This window comes from Rattus norvegicus, chromosome 15, assembly GCF_036323735.1.
Source record: "Rattus norvegicus strain BN/NHsdMcwi chromosome 15, GRCr8, whole genome shotgun sequence".
Classification (NCBI taxonomy): domain Eukaryota; kingdom Metazoa; phylum Chordata; class Mammalia; order Rodentia; family Muridae; genus Rattus; species Rattus norvegicus.
The window spans coordinates 35,036,009-35,058,776 of record NC_086033.1 but is presented as its reverse complement, the minus strand read 5'-3'; the positions used below and the strand labels follow the sequence as shown (position 1 = coordinate 35,058,776).

Sequence of the window (22,768 nt, the reverse complement as noted above, 5' to 3'; positions counted from 1 at the left end):
TTCAAAAGAAAAAAATGGGGGGACGTGCATTTTAAATACTGAAACTTTTCAGGGTTTTTGTACTTTTGTGTGTGTGCTCATGAATGTATTTGTGTGTATCTACACACCTGTGTGTGTAGGTACACCAGAAGAGGGCTTGGAGCTCCTGGAATTGGAATGGCTGGCAGTTGGAAACTGCATATGCAGGTACAAATGTGGACAGCGGGAAGCACTCTTATCCTCTGTGCCATCTCTTTATAGCCTTCCACTCCTCTGCCTTTTTTTCTTCAGACATTATCATGTATCCCACAGCAGCTTTGAACTGATTCTGCTACCTCTGAGCCTTAAATACTGGAACTCCATTCATGTGCTACTAGGTGTGTGCTTTCCTAGAAAGCAGGGGTGACATGCTTACAATCACAATGTTCCAGAGGCAGAGACAGAAGAAAGATAACAGAGATCCAGGTCAGGCTATGCTAGACAGAGCCTCATATTTTTTGTTCTTTGGTTTTTCAAGGAAGGGTTTTTCTGTGTAGCCCTGGCTGTCTGGGAACTCACTTTGTAGACCAGGCTGGCCTCGGATTCAAGAAATTCACCAGCCTCTGCCTGCGAGTGTTGGATCTAAAAGCTTGCTCCACCAAGTCCCGAAAGAGTCAAATATTTTCACATACTATTTAACAAGTACTTCAATCCAAGCCAAAGGCATCAGTTGTAATCCCACTAACAACCACCAGGGCGAGGTGCATTTCTTAGGTTCCAGGGAGTCCTGGAAATCTGGCACCATGTCATCTGCGGAAGACATAGGTGTAGAGGAACAAAAGACCCTCGTGCCACTCTCCAGCGGCTCCGCTTCGAATGCGCCCGGTGGCACTCCCCTGCGAGGGTCACTACCCACGGGGACAGGACTGAAGCGAAAAGCATGCGGTGACCCAAGGTCCCGTCAACGTGGAGGACAGGCGCCGGGCAGGCCCGGGAGCGCGTGCTCGGCCAGGCACCGACGGTCGAGTTCAGACAGTCTAGGTTGCAGGGGCGCGAGCCCGCTAAGGGAGCCCGGAGGCGAGTCTGGGGCCCGCACCGTCGTGTGGCCCCGCCGCAATCTAGGCGCGCACGCCGTTAGCGGCCGAGGGCAAGGCCTACGGTAGAGCGCGATCGGGTCCGTTCCGGGCCAAGTTTCTCATCCCCACGGTTTCGGTTCTGATGGGTCCCAAGTTCTCCCAACAGATCCCACAAAATGGAGGCCGACATCTCCTCCCGCCACAGCCATGGCGGAGGAGGGACACCCTTCCCACAGGCCAGGCAAGGTGGAAGCGCCTGCACGGCCGCCAGCGCACCAGTGCCTTTGCAGTCCAGCCGCGGCCGGGCTCGCCCCCTCGGTCTGCCGCAGCCACTGCCCGGCTCGCCAGTCGCCCGGGCCTTGGGGGCCTGGATAGGGAGGATGCCGGGACATAGAGGCCTCGTCTCTCCTCTGGCAGAGTTGCAGGGGACCGCGGCGACCGTCTGGAGGCCGAGGCCTGGCGTCCCGATCCCCGGCCCACGGGAAGCCTCGACGAAGACCGCCAGCCCAAAGGCCGAAGCGCGAGGCGTACTGCATGCAGCACCACTCGGGCTCCTGACCCGGGCAGACCCCGCGAGTGGGGGCGGGACGGGGCGGGGCGGGGGCACGGAGGGAGGGAGGGATGGAGGGAGGGAGGGATGGAGGGAGGGAGGGATGGAGGGAGGTAGGGCCCGCCCAGCACGGGACAGGCGGCGCGGGGGTGGTGGGGGGAGGGCCGACAGGCCGGAGGGCGTGGCCCACGGCTTACGGACAGCCGCAGTGACTACCTCACGGAGAAGGGTCCTGAAAGAAGGCCGACTGGGCCAATGGAATCTGCCCGAGGCATTCCGGGCCGCCCTCGCCAGCAGCCAATGAGCGTGCGGAGGGCGGGCCTTTCCCGGACTCCGCGGCGCCACCGCCTCCTCTACCGCCTCCTCTGCCTCCTCCTCACCAGCGCTGAAGACGGTACTGGACGGAGCTGAGCGTAGTTGTTTGTGCGGCGCAAGGGGAGTGGGCCGCGGGAGGGTAGGTTCGTTCGGCGGAGCTGCAGCCAGAACCGGGTGAGGCTTCTCCCCGCTGTCTTTCCTGTCGAGGGCCGCGGAGAGTGGGGGTGGCTGGGAGCAGCGCAGCCTCGGGAGGAGGAGGCGGAGGCGGGGGCGACTGGGGAGGCGGAGATGGGCGAGGGCCGGGAGCCTCCCACCGAGCCGGGTTTTGCAGCCCGGGGCGGCCGGCGTCGCCGCTCCTGCGTTGGGGCCTCCGGGTGCGCTGAGGGCCGGGCTCATGTCCTGGGCGGCTTCGCTTGCGGCCTGAGAGGTAAAGGAGCGGGGGCGCGGCCGGGCGGGCTGGGTGAGGCGGGCGGCGGCGGCCGGAGGTCGCCGGGTGTTTTCCTTTCCGCCTTGAGGCCGGGCGGGCCGGGGAGGAGCCCTTTGGCCCTTCGGTCTGGCGGGGCGCACTCCTCCCTGTCTGCCGGACCGAGACCCCAAGTTTTCCGTGTTAGGGGGCGGCAGCTTAGGTCCCGCAGCGTTTTCTCTTTCGCTCTCGCCTGTCGCAGCTTTTAATCTCGTTTGGGCCAGTTTCTAATGGCTGACTGGTGCTAGTCCCGGGTTGCTGAACTGAGAAATAGGAACCTTAGGCCCAGGTCAAGTGCTTGCGGCAGATGAGACCCAATTGTTGAACCGCTCTCGGGTCGGATTGGTACTTGAGTTGTAACTGCTTAGGGGAAATATGAACCCCTTGCTGGCTTGGAGGAAGCGTTTACTCTTCTGCTCAGCTGTGCGCTCTACTCCTAATTCCGAAACTGGAAAGAATATATTGAGCTTTGGCCTGCTGTCGTTCTTTAATACTTGATATCCATTGTTTATTTGGAGGTTGGTAGAACAGTTTGGGAATAACTTCACCTTGATTTATTTCCTCCTTTGGCGTTCAGGGTTCGGTGCTACCTCAGAGCTGTTGATGCTCACGGTTTGTGTGTGTGTGTGTGTGTGTGTGTGTGTGTGTGTGTATTGTTTTGTTTTGTTTTGTTTTTGTTTTTTTTTTTGTTTTTTTTTTAAGATTTATTTATTTATTGTATATAAGTACACTGTAGCTGTCTTCAGATACACCAGAAGAGGGCATCGGATCTCTTTACAGATGGTTGTGAGCCACCATGTGGTTGCTGGGAATTGAACTCATGACCTCTGGAAGAGCAGTCGGGTGCTCTTAACCGCTGAGCCATCTCTCCAGCCCTGTTTTTGTTTTTTAATTTCCTTTTATTCTAGGATTTTTCAAGCCACTCTAAAGAAGCATTTGGCAGAAATAAGGAAAACATCTCCATTGTGAGTCATTTTGTATAGCTTTCCTATAGTGTGTTAGTGGATATTATAACATTGCTGTCGTCTAGGTTTCCTAAATAGGACTATGGTCTTATTCCTAAGATGCTGTGCACTTAACATTTTTGTGTTCCTTTCCAGATTTCTTTCTGCTGTTGTATTTTTTTTTTTTTTTTTTTTTTTTTTGGTTCTTTTTTTCGGAGCTGGGGACCGAACCCAGGACCTTGTGCTTCCTAGGTAAGCGCTCTACCACTGAGCTAAATCCCCAGCCCTCTGCTGTTGTATTTTTTAAACCACTAAATAATTATCTAAAATAAACGGGAAATATTTTTTAAATTACTGACATGTTTTAAGGTTGAGGAAAAACAAATCACAGATTATTTTTTTAAAAGAGTATATTTTACACGAATAGATGTAAAATATGTCTGTGTGCCACTTGGGTGCAGTGTTGAAGAAGTCCAGAAGAGGGCAGTGAATCCTTTAGAACCAAACAGCAAATTATGCACTGCACTTGGTGTGGGGACTCCTTTTGCTAAGCAGTCTCCTGATTACTCTAACCTGACTACTGGCGTTATTTCCTGCTATGTGGCCAGATTATATCTTATACTCAGCTCTGGTCTGTTTACTTCTATGTGTGCGAGCTGTTTCTGCCTACAGGTTAAGAACCTCTGCTTTAAAAGTACAAAGCCAGGAGCTGGAGAGAGGGCTCACTCAGCCAGTCCCTGTAGCCCAGAACACCCATACACAGTCAATACAGAAAAGAGCATGGCTATTCTCTGTGTAGTCCTGGCTGTCCTGAAACTCACTTTGTAGAATGAGTTCAAACTCGCCTGTGCCTCCCAATCGCTGTGTGCACTGGACCCTTTGTAGCTTTCACCTCAATGATGCTGGTTTCTTGTTTATCCCAGTCAGTTTTTCATGATGTCACACAAATGACCCTGTTAGTCTTTGCTGCCCTCTGAGACATCCCAAGCCATGCTTCCAGCAGCTGGATTTTCCTTCACACTCTTCTCTTACATTTTAGTGCCCATCATAAAGGGAAGTTGGGGCAGAAACTGAAGCTTCTTGCTTGGTAGCTTACCATGTGCATCTGCCTGTCTTCTACTGCTTAGAATCGATTGTACCCGCAGGCTTGCTTGCCTCCAGGCCAGTCTGATAGTGTCTACAGGTCCGTCCGTGCCCCCCCCACTTTAGCTTGTGTCAGGCTGGTAAGAAAGGAAACTACCAGCACAAAGCACTCTACTATCTCCATCCTTTTTGCTATTAAGCTTTTAATTTACACCAGCTCATTTTGAGATGCAATTTTTAATGCCTATGAATACCATGAGTTTTATTATTTGAAAACAATCTTTGTGATAAAAACAACATAGAGCACACAAATCCAAACAACTCATTGAAAACTTACAATTGAATGAAAGGAGGACATGACTGCTCCCTCGCAGGGTTGAGAAGGTTTTCATTGTAGGTATGAGTGAGAGTACAGCCAGAAGTATCTGAAGAGTCTAGAGCAGGGAGAGGAAGTAGGCTGAACATGGCCTTGGAAGTGAAAGGTAGGTAGCTAGAGAGGAGGGTGGAGAAGAGAAAGACCAAGAGGGCACATGGCAAAAATGGCAGGGAGAGACTGGGAGAATGGAGAAGTTTAGGATAAGGGGCAGGTGAGAAGAGCTGACAGGAGCCTGGAGGTCAGCAGACATTTTACTGTGCTAATAGGTACCACAGTTAGCCATTTGTCCAGAGATTCATTTTGTACGTGACAACAATTGACATGTAAATAAAGAAAACTTTTTTTGTTTGATTTGGTTTTGACTTTGGAGACAAGGTTTTTCTGTATAGCCTTGGCTGTGCTGGAATCTGTTTAATAGATCAGGCTGGTCTTGAACTTAGAGACATCTGAGTTCAAGCCTCTGCCTCTGGAGGCCTGGGATTAAAGGTATGTGCCACCCAGCAGGACTTTTTATTTTATGGTCTTTTGGGCTTTTTTTCTTTTGAGACAAGACTCTTGAGCTAGCTAGACCTGGCTGTACTGGAACTTGCTAAGTCAGCGCTTCTCAACCTTCCTGATGCTGTGACCCTTTAATACAGTTCCTTATGTTGTGGTAACACAACTGATGTGCAAATTTAAAGGTGTCATGGCCCTCAGGTTGAGAACCACTGTGCTGAGTAGACCCCAGGCTGGCCTGGAACTGAGGAATTTTCTAGTTTGCTTTGTTTTTGTTTTTTTTTTGTTTTTGTTTTTGTTTTTTTTTTATTATTATATATAAGTACACTGTAGCTGTCTTCAGATACACCAGAAGAGGCCATTAGATCTCTTTACAGATGGTTGTGAGCCACCATGTGGTTGCTGGGAATTGAACTCATGACCTCTGGAAGAGCAGTCAGGTGCTCTTAACCACTGAGCCGTCTCTCCAGCCCAATTTTTTATTTTTTAAGAGTTACTTATTTATGTAGATGAGTACACTGTCGCTGTCTTCAGACACATCAGAAGAGGGCATCAGATTCCATTACAGATGGTTGTGAGCCACCATGTGGTTGCTGGGAATTGAACTCATGACCTCTGGAAGAGCAGTCGGGAGCTCTTAACCGCCGAGCCATCTCTCCAGCCCGCTTTGTTTTGTTTTAAGACAAGGTTTCCCGGGCTGGGGATTTAGCTCAGTGGTTAGAGCGCTTGCCTAGGAAGCGCAAGGCCCTGGGTTCGATCCCCAGCTCCGAAAAAAAAGAACCAAAAAAAAAAAAAAAAAGACAAGGTTTCCCTGTGTAGCCCGGCTATCCTGGAACTCTCTCTATATACCAGATTGGCTTTAAAATTACAAATTCACTATCTCTGCTGGGATCAATGGCCTGTCCCACCATGCCCAGCTTTCTTTTTCTTTTTTTTAATATTTTAAAACTTTATTTAATTTTATTTTATGTACATTAGTGTTTTGACTGCAAGGATGTCTGGTGAGGGTGTTGAGTCCCTTGAATAGGAGTTAGAGTTGTGAGCCACCGTGTGGTTGCTGAGAATTGAACCTGGGTCCTCTGGAAGAGCAGCCAGTGCTAACCACTGAACCTTCTTTCCAGCCCCATCAAATGTATTTGTTTAACTTGTATGTGTGTGTGGTTATGTGGGTACCAGTGCCTATGGAGATTAGAAGAGGATGTTGGAATCTCTGGAGGTGGAGTTCCAGGCAGTTGTGATTCTCCTGGTACGGATGCTAGAAACTGAATGGAGGTTTTACATAAATGAGACTAATAGGCACTCTGAACTGCCAAGCAATCTCTCCGGCCCAAATTTTGTTATTTTAAATTCAAACAAAACTTAGGCTATTTTTGTTTTGAGTGGAAAGTAGCACAAAGTGAGAATAATTGACTTTTAAGGACTATCAAATTGCATATTTTCTATCAAACTGCACAAAAAAGTGGTTAACAGAAAAAACAATGAATTTTAAAGTGTTATTGGTGTTGTTGAATTATTTATTTATGTATAAATAAAAATACTAAAATTGTTGTAGTAAAATTAAAAAACCTCTTTTCTCTGTCTCTTACAGAGTCTTTGGGGAAAACTAGTTAACTTTACATTGGACTTGGACATGGAAGCTCATCTGGAAGATGCAGAATCATCTGATGGCCCAAGTAGTTCTGTAGGCAGTACAGCCAGATACACACCTGTGGAAGATGACGATGTTGTGTTTGTTGAGTCAGTACAGCCTGCAGTTTGTGGTCCAGCAGTATCTAATGAAAGAAACCTTATATTTACATCTTCAAAACATGAAAATCCACGAGGAAATTATTCCACAGTTCCCCCTTCCTCGAGAGATTTGACTTTTCACAAGGGAAATATATGTGAAACAATCATAATTGATGATGAAGGGGACACAGAAACAAATGGAGGGGAGGAGAGAAATCCTACCAACTTTATTGAATGGGGACCTCATGGAAATAAAAATAGTACCAAAACTGTGGATTTCCCCATTGCCAGTCTATCAAGAAGCAAGGTAAATTCAGGAAGGGTTACTAATAGTATCACCTTTAGAAGTGGGTATAAGCCCTAACTGCTGGGTGAGAGGAATTTAAGGATTGTACATCACTATAGTGTACCAACTTGGGAGATGTCACTAAAGGATTTAGTGTTAATATACAAACATATGCCTCATCTTTAACTTCACAGACCAAGACTGCCGTAGGACCTTTTAATCCGGGTAGGATTGATATTACAGATGAATTTCACAATGGAAGATTTGCAGTTCATCCCAATCCTGGTAAGCAATAAATGGTATTGTTTGCCTTGTATTCAGGTAAATTTAGCTTTCTCTGTGAATCTGTACTCATGTACCAAGAGGCCAAAGCTTCCTATCTTGGTGTCTATCTTACTTTTGAAACTTTTTTTTTAACTGACCCTGGAGCTCAGCAGTTCAGCTAGATTGGTTAGCTGGCAAACACTAGAGAACCCTTTGTCTTCTTTCTGTCTGTCTGTTTTTCTTTCTTTTGTTTTAAAGATTTATTATTTATTTCTTGTATGTGAGTACACTGTCACTGTCTTCAGACACACCAGAAGGGGACATCAAATTCCATTACAGATGGTTGTGAGCCACCATGTGGTTGCTAGGAATTGAACTCAGGACCTCTGGAAGAACAGTCAGTGCTCTTAACCACTGAGCCATCTCTCCAGCCCTCTCTCTCTCTCTCTCTCTCTCTCTCTCTCTTTCTCTCTTTCTTTCTTTCTTTCTTTCTTTCTTTCTTTCTTTCTTTCTTTCTTTTTTTTTTTTTCTTTCCGGAGCTGGGGACCGAACCCAGGGCCTTACGCTTGCTAGGCAAGCACTCTACCACTGAGCTAAATCCCCAACCACCCCCTCTTTCTTTCTTAACCTTAAAAAAAAAAATGTCTTTTAAAGGTCTCACCATGTACTCATGGTTGCTCTGAAACTCACTATTTAGATCAGGCTGACCTCAGACTCTCAGAGATCTTCCTGCCTCTCTTCTGATTTGGGGGACTAAACGTATGAGATGCTATTTTTGGCTTAACTTTAAAAAAATTCCAGATTGCATTGTGTGTGTGTGTGTGTGTGTGTGTGTGTTTCCGTGTACATGCAAATGCACGTGCTACAGCTCATGCAGAAGTTAGGACAGCTTGTAAGGACCAGTTCTCTCTACCATATAGGATCTAAGGATCGTGCTTAGGTTGTCAAGTTGGCTTCAGGTGATTTTATCCAGTAAGGTATCTCACTGGCCTGCTTTTTGTTTGTTTTGTTCTGTTTGCTATATTTCGTTCAGTTTCACTTGGGTACTGAGGATCAAACTCAGGTCTTCATGCTTGCACTTTCGTGGGAAGGCCTTTTACTAGCTATGCCTTCTCCTCAACTCCCATAGGTGTTCTTTTTAGAACTCATATCTGGTATATTCTGTATAAAATAAGTTACTGGTTTTCATATTAAGATAGAATGTTTTACTCAATATAATTGTGAAATATAATTATTTTGTATCTGTAATTTGGAGAGGGTAATTTTTATTTTTTAAGAATTACTTATTTTACATATATACAAGTACACTGTAGCTGTCTTCAGACACACCAGAAAAGGACATTAGATCTCATTATAGATGGTTGTGAGCCACCATGTGGTTGCTGGGAATTGAACTCAGGACCTCTGGAAGGGCAGTCAGTGCTCTTAACAGCTGAGACATCTCTCCAGCCCCAGGTAGTTTTTTGTTTTGTTTTGTTTTGTTTTGTTTTTTAATCTACAGTTACTCACATCTTAACTGTTTTAAGGGCTGGAGTAATGTCTCCTAGGGCTTTTCTAAAACTACTCTGTGAGGTTTTAGGGACTGAGAGGAGACTAATTTGGGAGTTTGAGTTTTAGTGTTTTTTTTAGGGTGTTGACTTTTAAGAACTAAAAAGGGGATGGGTATTTAGCTCAGTGGTAGGAGTGCTTGCTGCAAAGTCCTGGGTTTGGTCCGCAGCTCTGGAAAAAAAAAAAAACAAAAAAGAACTAAAAAGTAAATGACCTAATAACACAAAATGAGGTTAATGGTGCCTACCTGTAATTCTAGCACTGAGGAAGTGGCAGTAAGAGGGTCCTAGTTAATGTGAGACTTTATGTCAGAAAAACTGAAGCAAAGGTCCAGGTGTGTTTTCATAGACCTTCATCCTATCACTGAGGAGACACAAGTCAGTGGATTTCTATTTAGCCAGGCCAGCCAGAGCTACACAGTGGGCCTTGTCCCCTCCCAAAGAAAGAACCTATAGAAATTGGTCTTATCATCCTTGTGTTTTGTTTTTATTTTGCTTTAGTAACCTTTCTAGGTGTGAAAATCATTCTATGATACTGATTCAAGGAATTGTCCTTTAGTGACTAGGTAATTTCTGTTTCCACTGAGGATATTTAGGACAACATAAAAACTGATAACATATCCAGTTGGGAAGATGGTTCACAGGTGAAATTCTTGCTCTCTGAACATGAGAGCCAGAGTTCAGATCCCTAGACCCCGCATAAAAGCTGGGTAGGTTTTTCAGCCTTCCTAAAATCCCAGCACATGGGCGATGAGTCATGTAATCTCTGGAGCAAACTAGATAGCCAAACTAAATGAATTAAGTTGCAGGGCGAAACGAACACAAACTTGACAGTGATTGTAGTACTTCCTAAACTTTGGGTGAATTTTCTAACCTCTAATTCTTAATTTCCCGTGTGTGTGTGTGTGTGTGTGTGTGTGTGTGTGTGTGTGTGTGTGTGTGTGTGTGTCTGTCTGTCTGTCTGTCTGTCTGTCCTTGTGTCTGTGTGTGTTTATAGAGAGTTTTTTGTTTGTTTGTTTGTTTTTGTTTTTTTTTTCCAGAGCTGGGGGCCGAACCCAGGGCCTTGCGCTTGCTAGGCAAGGGATCTACCACTGAGCCAAATCCCCAACCTCTTGTTTGTTTTTTTGAGATAGGGTCTCACTATGTGGCTCTGGCTGTCCCTGAACTCACTATGTGGGATGCCTCAAACTCACAGAAGTCCTCATGCCTCTGCCTCTCATGTGCTGGGATTAAAGGACTGTACCCTCATACCTACTTTTTCTTGTATATATTATATATTATATGGAAAGGTCTCGGGCTAAATAATATAGGCCTCAAGATCTTACTGCCTGCTGATCAGAGTATAAAGTTTACAGCTGCTGCTCCAGCACCATGCCTTTCTACTTTCTGTCATAATTATGGACTAACTAATCCTCTGAAACTGTAAGCAAGTTCCTAATTAGACCCTTTCTTTTATAAGACTTGCCTTGTTGTGATATCTCTTCACAGCAATAGAATAGTGACTAAAACTGACGCTTCTGGTCTTAAAATGTATCTTGAAGATGGGATATGGGAATTTTTGGCTAAGACTTCAATTTGAGTAGAAACACTAATATCTACCTCACCCAGTCGGCAAGTTAATTAACTTATTTAAAGACAGGATAGCTATAGTTGAAGCTGGCCTATAACTCAGCTAGTCATCTTGCCTAGGAGCACTTAGGATTACAAGTGTGCAGTAACATACCCAACTGAAAGCTTTTATTTAAGAATTTAAATAATTTAAGTAGTTTCATTGTAAAAATGGACATACTTGTTTTATTTTTGTGCCAAACCGGAAGTGATTTTTTTTTTCCAAGATAAATACCATTGTAAGAGCTAAGAATGTTGGTTTATGCCTTACCTTTAATGTTCACACGCAGGAGGCAGAGGCAGGCAGATCTCTTTGAGTTTGAGGACAGCCAGGGCTATTACACAGAGAACCCTGTCTCAGAAACAAAACAAAACAAATTACCATTTTAAGCAATGTAATACTGGTATCTTACTTTACTAATTCTTTACAAATATATTTCTATAAGTAAGTCTATAAAACAAAACTATTTGGGGAGATGAGGTTTATTTTTCTCATAGTATTAACATTGACAAATCTTATAAAAATTGTTATATTTTATTCCTGCTGCAGCTTTAATCTGTTTGCTGTCTACATTTAAATAAGCAGAGAAAGTTTGATCCCAGATTATAACTTCTACTTACTCTACAGTTGAATATGTATTTTATTTATTCCTTATAAGACTGGGGAATTAGGCATAATTTCAATTTGTAAGAGAAAGAAAGCCAGAGGACTGAGAATTTAGCTAAATGGAAGAGCCCTTACGTAGCATATTTATCTCCAGCCCCACAGAGAGACCACGAACTCAGAACTCTCTGTGCTTGCATGGTGTTGTCTATTCAGGAGACAGAATTTTATACTCAAGGAGTATGAATGGCAGTGACTGGTAGTTTACCGTACTGCATAATTTTAGGAAACATTTTTTTCCTTGATAAAAGAAAATATTCTTAGAATGCAAATTGGTGTGGGTGTGGGTTTGTGGCTGTGGCTGTGGGGGTTTGTATATGTGTATCTGTTAAGTACCTGAAAGAAGAAACTTCAGGGAGGAGGGAGGGACATATTTTGGCTCATAGGTTTAGGGCTACAATCTGTTGCAACCAAGAAGTATGACAGGCAGCTCCAAAGCCAGGAACCAGTAACAGCTGCCTAAAACATTTGCTTTTAGAGACAGTCTTGCTGCAATGGCCCAATCTGGCCTCAAACTTGTAGTCATTCTGTCCTTATTTGAATCATAGTTTGATAATAAGTCGTACCACCAAGCAATAGAACTCTTCTTACAGGAGAGTACTGGGTCTTCAACCTGGCTAGTGCTATAACCTTTAGCCCTTCCCTAAATCCCTCTCTCTACTAGGTAGGTAGGCTCTGTGTCTACCAACTGGAGACCAACTGTTAAACAAATGAACTTAAGGGAAACATTTCATACCCAGAGGAATAGTAGGAAGAATACTAGATTGATTGTTAAAGTTATTTTGCCTTAACCACATGCTATGAATCTCTTTTAAACTCTTAAATTAAAATGTTGTCTTAATATGTATTTGTATTTACTCCATGTCTTTTTCTTATTCATTTTGTTTTTAAGATTCTTGTATCTCCCAGTCAGCATCATTTCCCCGTAACCAGAAACAACAAGGGGCGGATTCTTTATCACCAGTGGCCTCACTTCCTAAACAGAATTTCCAGCCCTCAAACCAACATCTTACTAAACCTGCTAATAAAATTATTTGTGCAAACTGCAAAAATCCTTTACAGAAGGGGCAGACAGCTTATCAACGAAAAGGATCAGCTCACCTCTTTTGTTCAACCACCTGCCTTTCTTCTTTCTCTCATAAGCGCACTCGAAAGACACGCAGTGCAATGTGTAAAAAGTAAGCAGACGTCAACATTTCTCCATCTGGTTTATCACTCAGTATAAATGAATACCCTGGATATAGTTGTAAGCTAGACTTGTGGTAGATGTGTCAGATGTTTTCACATTGGTTGGGATTGGGCTATAGTGTAGTTTTAACAAAGAATGGATCTAGGTACAGAAGTACAGTACCCTCCTTTCAGTAGCTATGCTTGCCTTTTCCATTCTACGTCTTACATATTAGTTCTCCCAACCTACCAGTTCAGTCAGTGCCTTTTCCTTCTGAGCCGTCTCCAGAGGTCACTGCCAACCATTTTTAATATTTATGTGTATGGGCTGGAGAGTTGGCACAGTGTTTTAGAGTACCAGCTGTTTTTCTAGAGGACCTTGGTTTGATTCTCGGTATCCATGTTAACTGGAGTTAGCTCCAGTCCCTGGGAATCCACTGCCCTCTTCTAGCTCCTGTGGGCATTGCATCCTTGTGGTACACAGACATACACAGAGGTAAAATAACCGTACACATAAAATAAAAATAAAGAAAAAAAATTTAAGTTCTGTGTGTGTGTTTGACAAAACTCAGAGGCATTGCATCCCACTCCAGTTGGGAGTTAAAAGGTCAACCTGAGGGGCTGGGGATTTAGCTCAGTGGTAGCACTTACCTAGGAAGTGCAAGGCCCTGGGTTCAGTCCCCAGCTCCGAAAAAAAGAACCAAAAAAAAAAAAAAGTCAACCTGAGCTGCCTGATATAGGCTAGGTTTCAAACTCAGGTCCTTATGAGGGTCAAGCATATACCAGTAAACCATCCATTGAGCACCACCAGTATCGGTTTTTTCCTTCCAGTGTTTATCTTTTCTTTTTTTTTTTTTTTTTTTTTTTTGTTTCTCTTTTTTTTTTTTTTGGAGCTGGGGACCGAACCCAGGGCCTTGCGCTTGCTAGGCAAGCGCTCTACCACTGAGCTAAATCCCCAAACCCCCAGTGTTTTTCTTAAAGATTAACTTAATCTGTATGTGGTTTTGCCTGTGTCTCTGTAAGTGTACTCTGCAGACCTGGTGCCCTCAGAGACCAGAAGTTACTGGGTTCACTGGAGCTGGAATTTTGGACAGTTGTGAGCCACAAGTGTGGATGCCAAGAACTGAACCTGGGTCCTCTGCAAATAACAGCCAGCGCTCTTAACTGTTGAGTCCATAGTTCTAGTATTTTTAATCCTGGAATGCTAAGAAGCATTAATGTTCGAGAGTTTTCCTTTGAGTTTTATCCTGTATTATTTAGGAAGCAGTGTAGGTAAAGCTGAAAGTGGATTTTAAAGTACAGTGTTCTTCAGATGTTTCTTTCTCCTTTGCGTTTCAGAGATTCTCCTGTGAAACCCACAACTATTGTTCCTCCAGTGGAGTCAAGCAAGTCCTTACGAGAATTTCATAGTGCATCTCCATCTCCCTATGAAAACTGCCAGAGTCTTAGGAAAGAAGTTTTTACTAAGTCAAGATGTATAATCTGTAATAAATTAGGAGAGGTCTGCTCTTCATACTGTTACTGTTTAGACTCTTCTAGTCTAGGCTTTGCCATCTACCCAATGTCCATATCCTAAATATTCAGATTGGAAGGACTACTAAGGGTGTTAGAATTTTCTTTATTTAAAAAATTTACTACTGAGTGGTGGTGAACACCTTTAATTCCAACATTTGGGAGGTGGAGACAGGCATATCTCTGTGGATTTGAGGTCAGCCTGGTGTACTTAGTGAGTTCCAGGACAGACAGTTCTATGTACTAAACAGATAGCAACACACACACACACACAACACACACAGAGTTCTCATAGTGTCTCTGTGGAATTAGTTGCGATAATTCAGTAATTTCAGGATAATGAAGCCACAGATCCTACAGGAATGTGGAACAAATGGTTTGATACATTTTCAAGAGGAGGACCAGGACATTGAGGCAGTCCTTTGTTTTACGTTGTCCTTGGTAACTAAATCAGATATTGAGTAGCTTTGGGAGCCATTCAATCAAGGTTGTACATTTATTTGTTACAGCTTTCAAACCGTCTTACTGTACATTCTAAGGGTGGATAATGATTCCCTTGATCTACTTCCCAAATACTCATAAGGGAAAAATCTAAATACTGTAGGGCAATAAATTGTAAAATACTGTCTTAAGAAATTTTGTTTTCTTTTAGGTTCGCCATGAAATCAGTGTTAACAGTATAACACATAAACTGTGTAGTAACAGTTGCTTTAATGAATACAGATTGACCAATGGTCTCATAATGAACTGCTGTGAACAATGTAGCAAATATATGCCCAAGAGTACTGGACACAGCATTCTGATTACAGGACAGCAAAAGAGATTCTGCTGCCTGAGTTGTGCTGACGAATATAAAGAGGTAATTCTTTGTTTTGTTTTGTAATGTGTATATTTTACATACATGGGTGTTTTACCTGCATGTTTGTCTGTGCACTACATGCATCCTTAATGCCCTCAGAGGCCAGAAAAGGATGTTGGATCCCTTGGAACTATAGTTAACAGACAGATGAGCCACCATGTAAGTATCTAGCAATCAAGCCCAGATCTACTGTGCGTGTGCGGTTGCATAATTGCTTGTGTGTTGGGAGGGTTAGAGCACAACCTGAGAGGTCTTTCCTTGCCTTCTACCTTGTTTGAGACAAGATCCCTGGAATAGACCAGGCTACCTCACCTTCAAGCTTCTGATGATTCTCTTGTGTGGCTGTTTCCCATTGTGGTGTAGGAGCACTCAGATTTAAATGTATACCACCACACTGGGCTTTTACATTTTTTTTTTCCTTTTTTTCGGAGCTGGGGACCAAACCCAGGACCTTGCGCTTGCTAGGCAAGCGCTCTACCACTGAACTAAATCCCCAACCCCGGACTTTTACATTTTGATACCAGGGATGATGGCGTATACCTTTGATCCTGACACTAGGGAGGCCAAAGCTACCTGATTCTACCTAGAAAGTGAGATCAGCCAAGGCTGCAAAGCAAGACCTCGTGTCACAGAGAGCTGACTAAATATTATCAATTTTTTCTTTAGCAATTTCACACATAAATATATTGCACATGTGTAATATATTTTGTTTTCATTACGCTCATTCCTTGCCCTTATTTCCACCTTGTCAACTTCTGCCCCTCCGAAGCCCTTTCCTATGTTCATGTTTGTTGTATTACTTACTTTTCTGTTGTTGTAGTAAAATACTATGGCTAAGGCAATTCATAGAAGAAAGGGTTTATTTGGGGTTCACTATTGAAGAGGGTGGGGTGGAGGCAGCTTTAGCAGTAGGCAAGGAAATGATAGGAGTATCTAAACCTCAAAGCTTTTTTGGAGATCTCATTCCAACTACCACAATGTCTTTTGTTTGTTTTGTAATTAACAGTTTAAGTAGGGCTGCCCTAGGATACCTAATGCTGCTGTTCTATGACTGAACATGCTCAGGAGTGCATGCATCCATATACTTAGTGCACACGTGCATGTGCCATAAACACATATGTAAAAATAATAATAAGCCTTGCACATTGAGTATAAATTAAAGAAAAAAAGATGGGGAAATATGTGTAATCAAAATAGGGCTCAACTGTATTTGTAGATCTTGACTTGTTTCAAAGTGGTCAACAGGACTGGAGAGATGGCTCAGTGGTTAAGAGTTCTTGCTGTTTTTCCAGAGGACTCAAGTTTAATTCCCTGCCACCACATCAGGTACATTTGGCTTCTACTGGCGCGTGCGCGTGCACATACACACGCACGCACGCACACACAAAATAACTAAAAGTTCAAAATTTTCCTTGGTTAGGGAACACAAATTTGAAGCTTGCCTGGGCTACATGAAAGTCCGTTTTATAAAAATAACAATAACAAAAAAAACCCTGGCTTTTGAAAAATCTTTTAAAAAGTATTGTATACTGAATTAAAATACTATGCTGGCATGTCCAGTGCAGGGAAGAAGAGTCAGAGTTTCGAGGCCAGTCTGGCATGTAGGGAGGTCCTGTTTAAAAACAAAGTAAGGAGCTGGAGAGATGGCTCAGCGGTTAAGAGCACTGACTGCTAAACTGGAAGCTAAACATACAATTTTTAAAAAAGTCTTAAAAAAGCCAAGAAACAAAATTAAGTAAACGATGTTTCCATGTAAGGTTTTGGGGTGTTTTTTTGGTTTTTTGTTTTGTTTTTTTAACATATAATGTTGTGATTTGAATAGGAATGGCCCCCATAGACTCATGTGTTTGCTTAGCCCATAGTGGGTGGCACTACTAGGAGGTGTGGCCTTGTTGGAGGAATTGTGTCACTGTTGGGGCAGGCTTTGAGGTCTGCTAGGCTCAGTGTGACATTCACTTCTGCTGCTTGTGGGTCAATAGAACTCTCAGCTCCATGTCTGCCTGCATCATGCTGTGTTTCCCATCATGTTGATAATGGACTGAGCCTCAGAACTGTAAGCCAGCCCCAACTCAATGTTTTCCTTTATAAGAGTTGCCTAGTCATGGTATCTTTTCACAGCAATAAAACCCTAAAGCAGTATATTTTTATTTTCTTTGTATTGCCTATGTGTATAAATTTGTACTGTGTTTATGCCTGCTGCCCTTGGAGGTCAGGAATGGGTTGACTTCTGAATTAGAATTGCAAATAGTTGTGAGCTACCATGTAGATTTTTGGAATCAAAAACCAGGTCCTCTGTAAGAACAAGAGCTCTTAAGCACTGATCCATCTCTCCAGCCCCAATATTTTATTTTATTAAGTGTGTGTGTTGGGGTGTATTATGTGCATAGGATTTCAGTTCCCCTTAGAGGTTAGAAGAAGGCATCAGATCTCCTGGAGTTTTAGTTACAGACATTTGTGAGGTAGCTGCTCAGCGCGGGTACTGTGGACCGAACATAGGTCTTCAAAAGCATTACACACTGAACAACGGAGTGACTTTCTGGTTCTTGTTTCCTTTGGCTTTGCTTTAGACAGGGTCTCTAGGCTACTGTAAGGATAACTGAACTTCTTACCCACGTGTGTAGAAAGGGTTATGGCAGTTTTAACATTAGAACTAATTGCTCTGCTCCTCTTACCCCTCCTACCCTCTCTTACCCTCCTCCTCTTTTTTCCTCTCTGTTCTTGCTCCTATCCCCCTGCTCCACATGCCCATGGCTGGCCGCCTTTCCACTCTTCTCTTCTCTCATTAAACCTTCCATGTGGGAAAAAGACCAAAACTAATTGCTCTTTGGGGGAGAGGCTCGAAAGATGATCAAGCAGTTTAGAGTCCCTTTAACAGAGGCCTCAGATTGATTCCCAGTACCCATATGATGTCTCACAACCATCCTAACCCCAATTCCAAAGGATCTGATGCTCTCTTCTAATATCTACAGGCAAGAGTCATGCACATGATACGTACTTGGAGCCAAGATACTCTGTATAAAATACACCTAAAACAATAAAAGTGACTAACTAGGCATGGTGGTACACTCCTTTGTTCACACTAGAGGCAGGCAGGCAGAGGCCAGCCTGATCCTCCATAGTGGGATCCGGGACAGTCAGAACTACAGAGTGACACCTCCCTTGAAAAAGAAGTTTTTGTTTGCTTTTGGAAATAGGTTTTTTCTGTTTCCCTGGCTGTCTTAGAAGTCACTGCTAGGCTGGAACTCAGCTCTGCCTGCCTCTGTCTCCCAAGAACTGGAATTAAAGGCATGAGTTGCCACCTCCCTGCTTCAGAGACTTTTATTTATTTATTTATTTATTTTATTTTTTTTTTGGAGCTGGGGACTGAACCCAGGGCCTTGCGCTTGCTAGGCAAGCGCTCTACCACTGAGCTAAATCCCCAACCCCCAGAGACATTTTCTTAACCAAGATTCCTTCTTCTCAGATAACTTTAACTGTGTTACACTGAAATAAAACTAGCCAACACACTGGCCTTTCTCTTTTTCCTTTTTGTTTCTTTGGGTGGTGGTGGTGGTGGTGGTGGTGGTGGGGGTGTTTAGATAGGGTCTTACTATGTATTCTGGCTGGCCTGGAACTCAACATGTCACCCAAAGCAGGCTGACATCTGCCGGCCTCTGTCTCCTAAATGCTGGAACTTGAGGTGTGTGCAGTCTTGGCCTGTTTTTACTTAATTTTTTATTGCCGTTAACATTCCATTGAATAGTTGTGTGAACATATATTTATCTTAGATATATAATTTGTTTATATGGGTCATGTGTTAATAATGGTAGATAAATTGCCAAAGCTTTATGAAACTGACTTAAACCATGTTAAAGTCCTTAGTGATGTTCTAGTTTGGCTGAGTGACATCATGTTTCCGTTTGACACTGTCTCTCCGTAGTAACCATCCTGGTAGGTGTAAGGTACTGTGCCTGATTTTTGTTTAAGATTGATTTTATGAGTTTTTTGCTGCGTACGTGCACACACGCACGTACAACAAGTGCATGCCATGGTATACTTTGTCTATGATGGCTAATACTGAACTATTACCTGCTCTTATTTCTTCATTTCAATTTTTAAAATGCCAATAAATTATCATCTATTTCCTTACAGATAATGGAAGCAAAATCAAAAATACTGCTTTTACAAAACAGAAAAAGGAATGCCATCAGAGAAGAAAATGAAAAAAAATTATATGAATCATCAAAAACACTTTCAGGAAATACAGGAGAAATACCAGAAAAAAAGGAAAAGATTTCAGAAATAATAAAAGTTGCAGCAGACTGTAGCCTAGATACATCATCAGAGGAACGGAATGTGAATTTACCTTGTTCTGTGGCAGCAGTATCTGATAAATTTCAAGAGCAACTAGGAGACAAAAATTCAGAGGAATTTGATGCATCTGTTGTACTTTCTTTGGATCCAGGTTCATGGCCCCGAATTTTGAATATGAAACAACGTGAATTTCTTGTCAAAACAGAGCCACCTCAAGTAAGAAATTTTAATTTTCCAAAAGACAGTATAGGCAAGAAGTTTTCAGAAACATACTACACACAGATTCTTCCAAATGGTGAGAAGACCACCAGATCCTGGCTACTCTATTCAGTCTCTAAAGATTCTGTGTTTTGCCTATATTGCAGACTCTTTGGGGAAGGAAAAAATCAACTGAGAAATGAGAATGGGTGCAAAGATTGGCACCATTTGTCACATATTCTTAGTAAACATGAAGAAAGTGAAATGCACATCAACAATAGTGTTAAATATTCAAAATTTAAATCTAACTTGCAAAATAAAACCAACGAAGCTACAGAAGGTGGGGAAAATATTGTGCAACTGTTGTACATATAACACCCTGTCTGTTCTATATATATGACAGTGTGTGCATTACCCAGACACTGTCATCAAAAGTTTTGTGCCCGGAACCAGTACCATACACTGTGTAAGAGGAACAATTAGCAATATGTCTAATAGCAAATAAATAGTGAAAACTGTTCTTGTTCTAAATCTAAATGCATTCTTGTAGATCTTAGCAAAGGCAGTTTGAGCTTTGTCACTCTGAGGGTTCTCACCTTGTTAAGTGTTCTTGGAGGACTTCCACTTAATGGCCTAAGAGCAAGAAAAGGCAAGATGCATCCATAACAAGCTAAAGAAACTATATTCAGGCCACAAGGAGGTTGGTACACACCTTCAGTCTCAGCACTCAGATACAGATGGTTGGATGTCTGTGAGTACCTAGGCCAGCCTGGTCTACAGAGCAAGTTCCAGGACAGCCAAAGCACACAAAAACCCTGTCTTGAAAAACCAAAAAGAAGGGAAAAAAGAAAATGCATTCAAACAGCTTAAGAAGCTATGGCTGTTTCTATTAAACCAAATTCTTGAGTTTCATTTCTTTAAAACTTTTTTTTTTATTTGAGCAAAACAGTTGTTGTGATAAATAGAGGTAATTTGTGTTTTACTGATTTTATATTTTTGTTTTCATTTTAATGTGTAAATGTTTAGTCTTGTTATGAGAATTATAAATAGCTATTATGTTAGTATGAAGAAACATTAAAATATATGTATATGTGTATATATACATATGTATGTATATATTGTTAACTTTTCAGTGTTATAGTTAATTTTTCCTGTGAAAGTATACTCCATGTGTGAAATTTGAGAAATTATGAATCTAAAAAATTTTTTCTTCAGACTTAATTCATTTTTGTTTTCTTGTATAAAAGCTCTTACTTATGTGGAACTGGGAATGGTGGTACTCAGGAGGCAGAGGCAGATTGATCTCTGAAATCAATGCCAGCCTGGTCTACAGAGTGAGTTTCAGGACAACTGGGTCTGCATATCTCAAAAAACAAACACACAAAAGAGACAAAGAAAAAACTTGTTTGGTAACTACAACTGGATCTGGGTCTTCTGGATGAAGATTCTGTTGGGGGTTTTCACAAGATTGTCCGTGAATTCCTGGGAAGGAAACTTGGTGAAGAGTCTCTTTCCAGAGGCTGGGGGCCAAGTAGCAGTAGGTCTTAGGGTGGCCTCAACACAGTTGCCAAGGATGGCAGCACAATCCCTGGCTGATGGGTAGCAGTCATCAATACTGGCTGGCCATCAACAGTAGCTTCTTGGGCCAGTGTCTGTGGGGCAGGGACGAGATTCACTGACACAGGCACAGTTGCCTGTTCCCTTGCATAGAGCTGTGGCACTTGCCAAGCTTGTTTCTCCAGTAGCCTCTCCATACAGGGAGAGTGGGAAGCTTAGCCAAGATGATGGTGACCTCTTGAATGGCAGTGGCTAACTCCTTGGAGCACCTAACACCAAGACTACTATGACCATTGTAGTCCCCAGAAGCAACAAAAGCCTTTACCTGGACAGATGGCCAGCCCCTGCTCCTGCACTGGCATGGTCTTGAGAGGCTCATCTTTCAGGGATGTACTCAGGAAAAACTCAATGATCTCAGAATCCCTAGTGGGCAGGAAGAACAAACAGGTCTCTTCTAGGGACTTGATCTTCATGTCCTTGACTAGGCATTCCAGCTTCTCCCTGTCCTACCTCCAAGCCATGAACACTACTGCAACTCCCTGGGCCACCAGGCCCTCAAGGTTCATTGGCCACTTGGCATTTTCACAAAGAAGCAAATCTAATGTTTGATGACCATCTATGGTCCTGATTGTGAATTTGATAGTTGTATTTTTTGTTTCTGATTTCTGATGTTAATTTTATCATCTATTAATTCTTTCGGGATATGTGAGATTTTCTTGCAAAACAGTGTCATTATCAATGACCTAAGGAGATGCTTCCTCCTGTGTGGGAGCACTTGAGGAACAGTCGTGTTCTCTAGAATACCCACTAAACCATTCTAGGTACGTTATTCCTTTCCAGGCAGAGGATATAGTTTGGTTAGTAGAATGCTTGCCTTAGCACACAAAAAAAGTGTGGGTTTGATCTGCAGACTTCATTAACCATGTGGCAGCAAGCATGTAAGCTTTATCACTGGGGTGTTAGAAGCAAACAGCACATGCCAAGCCACCCTGTCTCCAGAAGAAAGTGGCTTTTAATCATTCCGGCTTGGATCTAAGTGAGACACGGTGGCTGTCAGCTGTAATCCCTGCACTGAGGAAGGTAAAGCAGGAGGAGTGTTAATAATGCAAGGCCAACCTGGGGTGTGTAGTGAGTTCCCAGGCCAGCATAAGCTATAGTGTGCTATGCTCATAAGATAGAAATTGGCTAATTTTAATGTAAATACAGCTTTTTGATATCTCCAAAATGTCACTTTACACTCAGGTCTGAGGATACTTTAGAGAATTTGACACTTTAGTTTTATGGGTAGGAGTGTTTTGCCTGTATGTAAAATGTACCATGGTTACCTGGTTCCTGCAGAGGCTAGAAGAGGCGGTCACATCTGGAACAGAAGTCACAGATGTTTGTTAGCTCCCATTTGAGTGATAGGAACGAAGCCTGGATTCTCTGTGGTTTGAATGTTCATAGTTCTCTTTGCTGTCTTGATCTGCGTTGTGCTGAGAACATCAATGTGAAAATAACATTGTTCTGCTGTCGGAGTGATCCTCTCCACTACCCACATATTTATTGTTGAGTTACTTCCCAGGGCAGGGCTGCTCTATTACTTGAATAAAAAAGTATATGATAATACTCAGTTTATGACTGACATTCAGACAAAGGTGGTAGGAAGTTGACTCATTTGAGTATTCTGCCTCTTGGGAATCAGTATCATGTATACCAATTTCAACTGGAAATAAAAATTGGGTCCAAGTCCATTTGGTGATATTCTTTAGTGAAAGAAAATAGGGTTTATTAATTTTTTTCTTTCTGCTCCCCCACATACATACACACCATGCCCCAGTTCTAG

The 22,768-nt window shown here is 42.8% G+C and overlaps 1 protein-coding gene across 7 annotated transcripts; it reads left to right on the top strand.

The window, feature by feature from the left end:
* Positions 1 to 1,934: 1,934 nt before the first annotated feature.
* Zmym5 (zinc finger MYM-type containing 5) lies at positions 1,935 to 22,551 on the top strand. Of its 7 annotated transcripts, none has more exons than XM_063274864.1 (9): positions 1,936 to 2,073; positions 3,271 to 3,327; positions 3,463 to 3,558; positions 6,849 to 7,295; positions 7,469 to 7,559; positions 12,250 to 12,535; positions 13,863 to 14,025; positions 14,689 to 14,895; positions 19,027 to 22,551. In XM_063274864.1, the coding sequence occupies exons 4-9, from the start codon at positions 6,891 to 6,893 to the stop codon at positions 19,759 to 19,761; spliced, it is 1,887 nt and encodes a 628-aa protein (XP_063130934.1). In that variant the 5' UTR covers positions 1,936 to 2,073; positions 3,271 to 3,327; positions 3,463 to 3,558; positions 6,849 to 6,890; the 3' UTR covers positions 19,762 to 22,551. The 7 variants fall into 7 exon arrangements, with proteins under 7 accessions (XP_038949778.1, XP_038949777.1, XP_063130934.1 ...); XM_063274866.1 differs by lacking the exon at positions 1,936 to 2,073 and adding an exon at positions 2,201 to 2,326; XM_039093850.2 differs by lacking the exon at positions 3,271 to 3,327 and having other exon boundaries at positions 1,935 to 2,073.
* Positions 22,552 to 22,768: the final 217 nt, after the last annotated feature.

Excerpts from the sequence above, each read along its gene's own strand:
- Zmym5 (XM_039093849.2), top strand. The coding sequence starts at position 6,891 with ATGGAAGCTCATCTGGAAGATGCAGAATCATCTGATGGCCCAAGTAGT. Across the intron at positions 12,536-13,862 it reads CGCAGTGCAATGTGTAAAAA|AGATTCTCCTGTGAAACCCA; the intron begins GTAAGCAGACGT and ends TTTGCGTTTCAG. Across the intron at positions 14,026-14,688 it reads TCTGTAATAAATTAGGAGAG|GTTCGCCATGAAATCAGTGT; the intron begins GTCTGCTCTTCA and ends GTTTTCTTTTAG.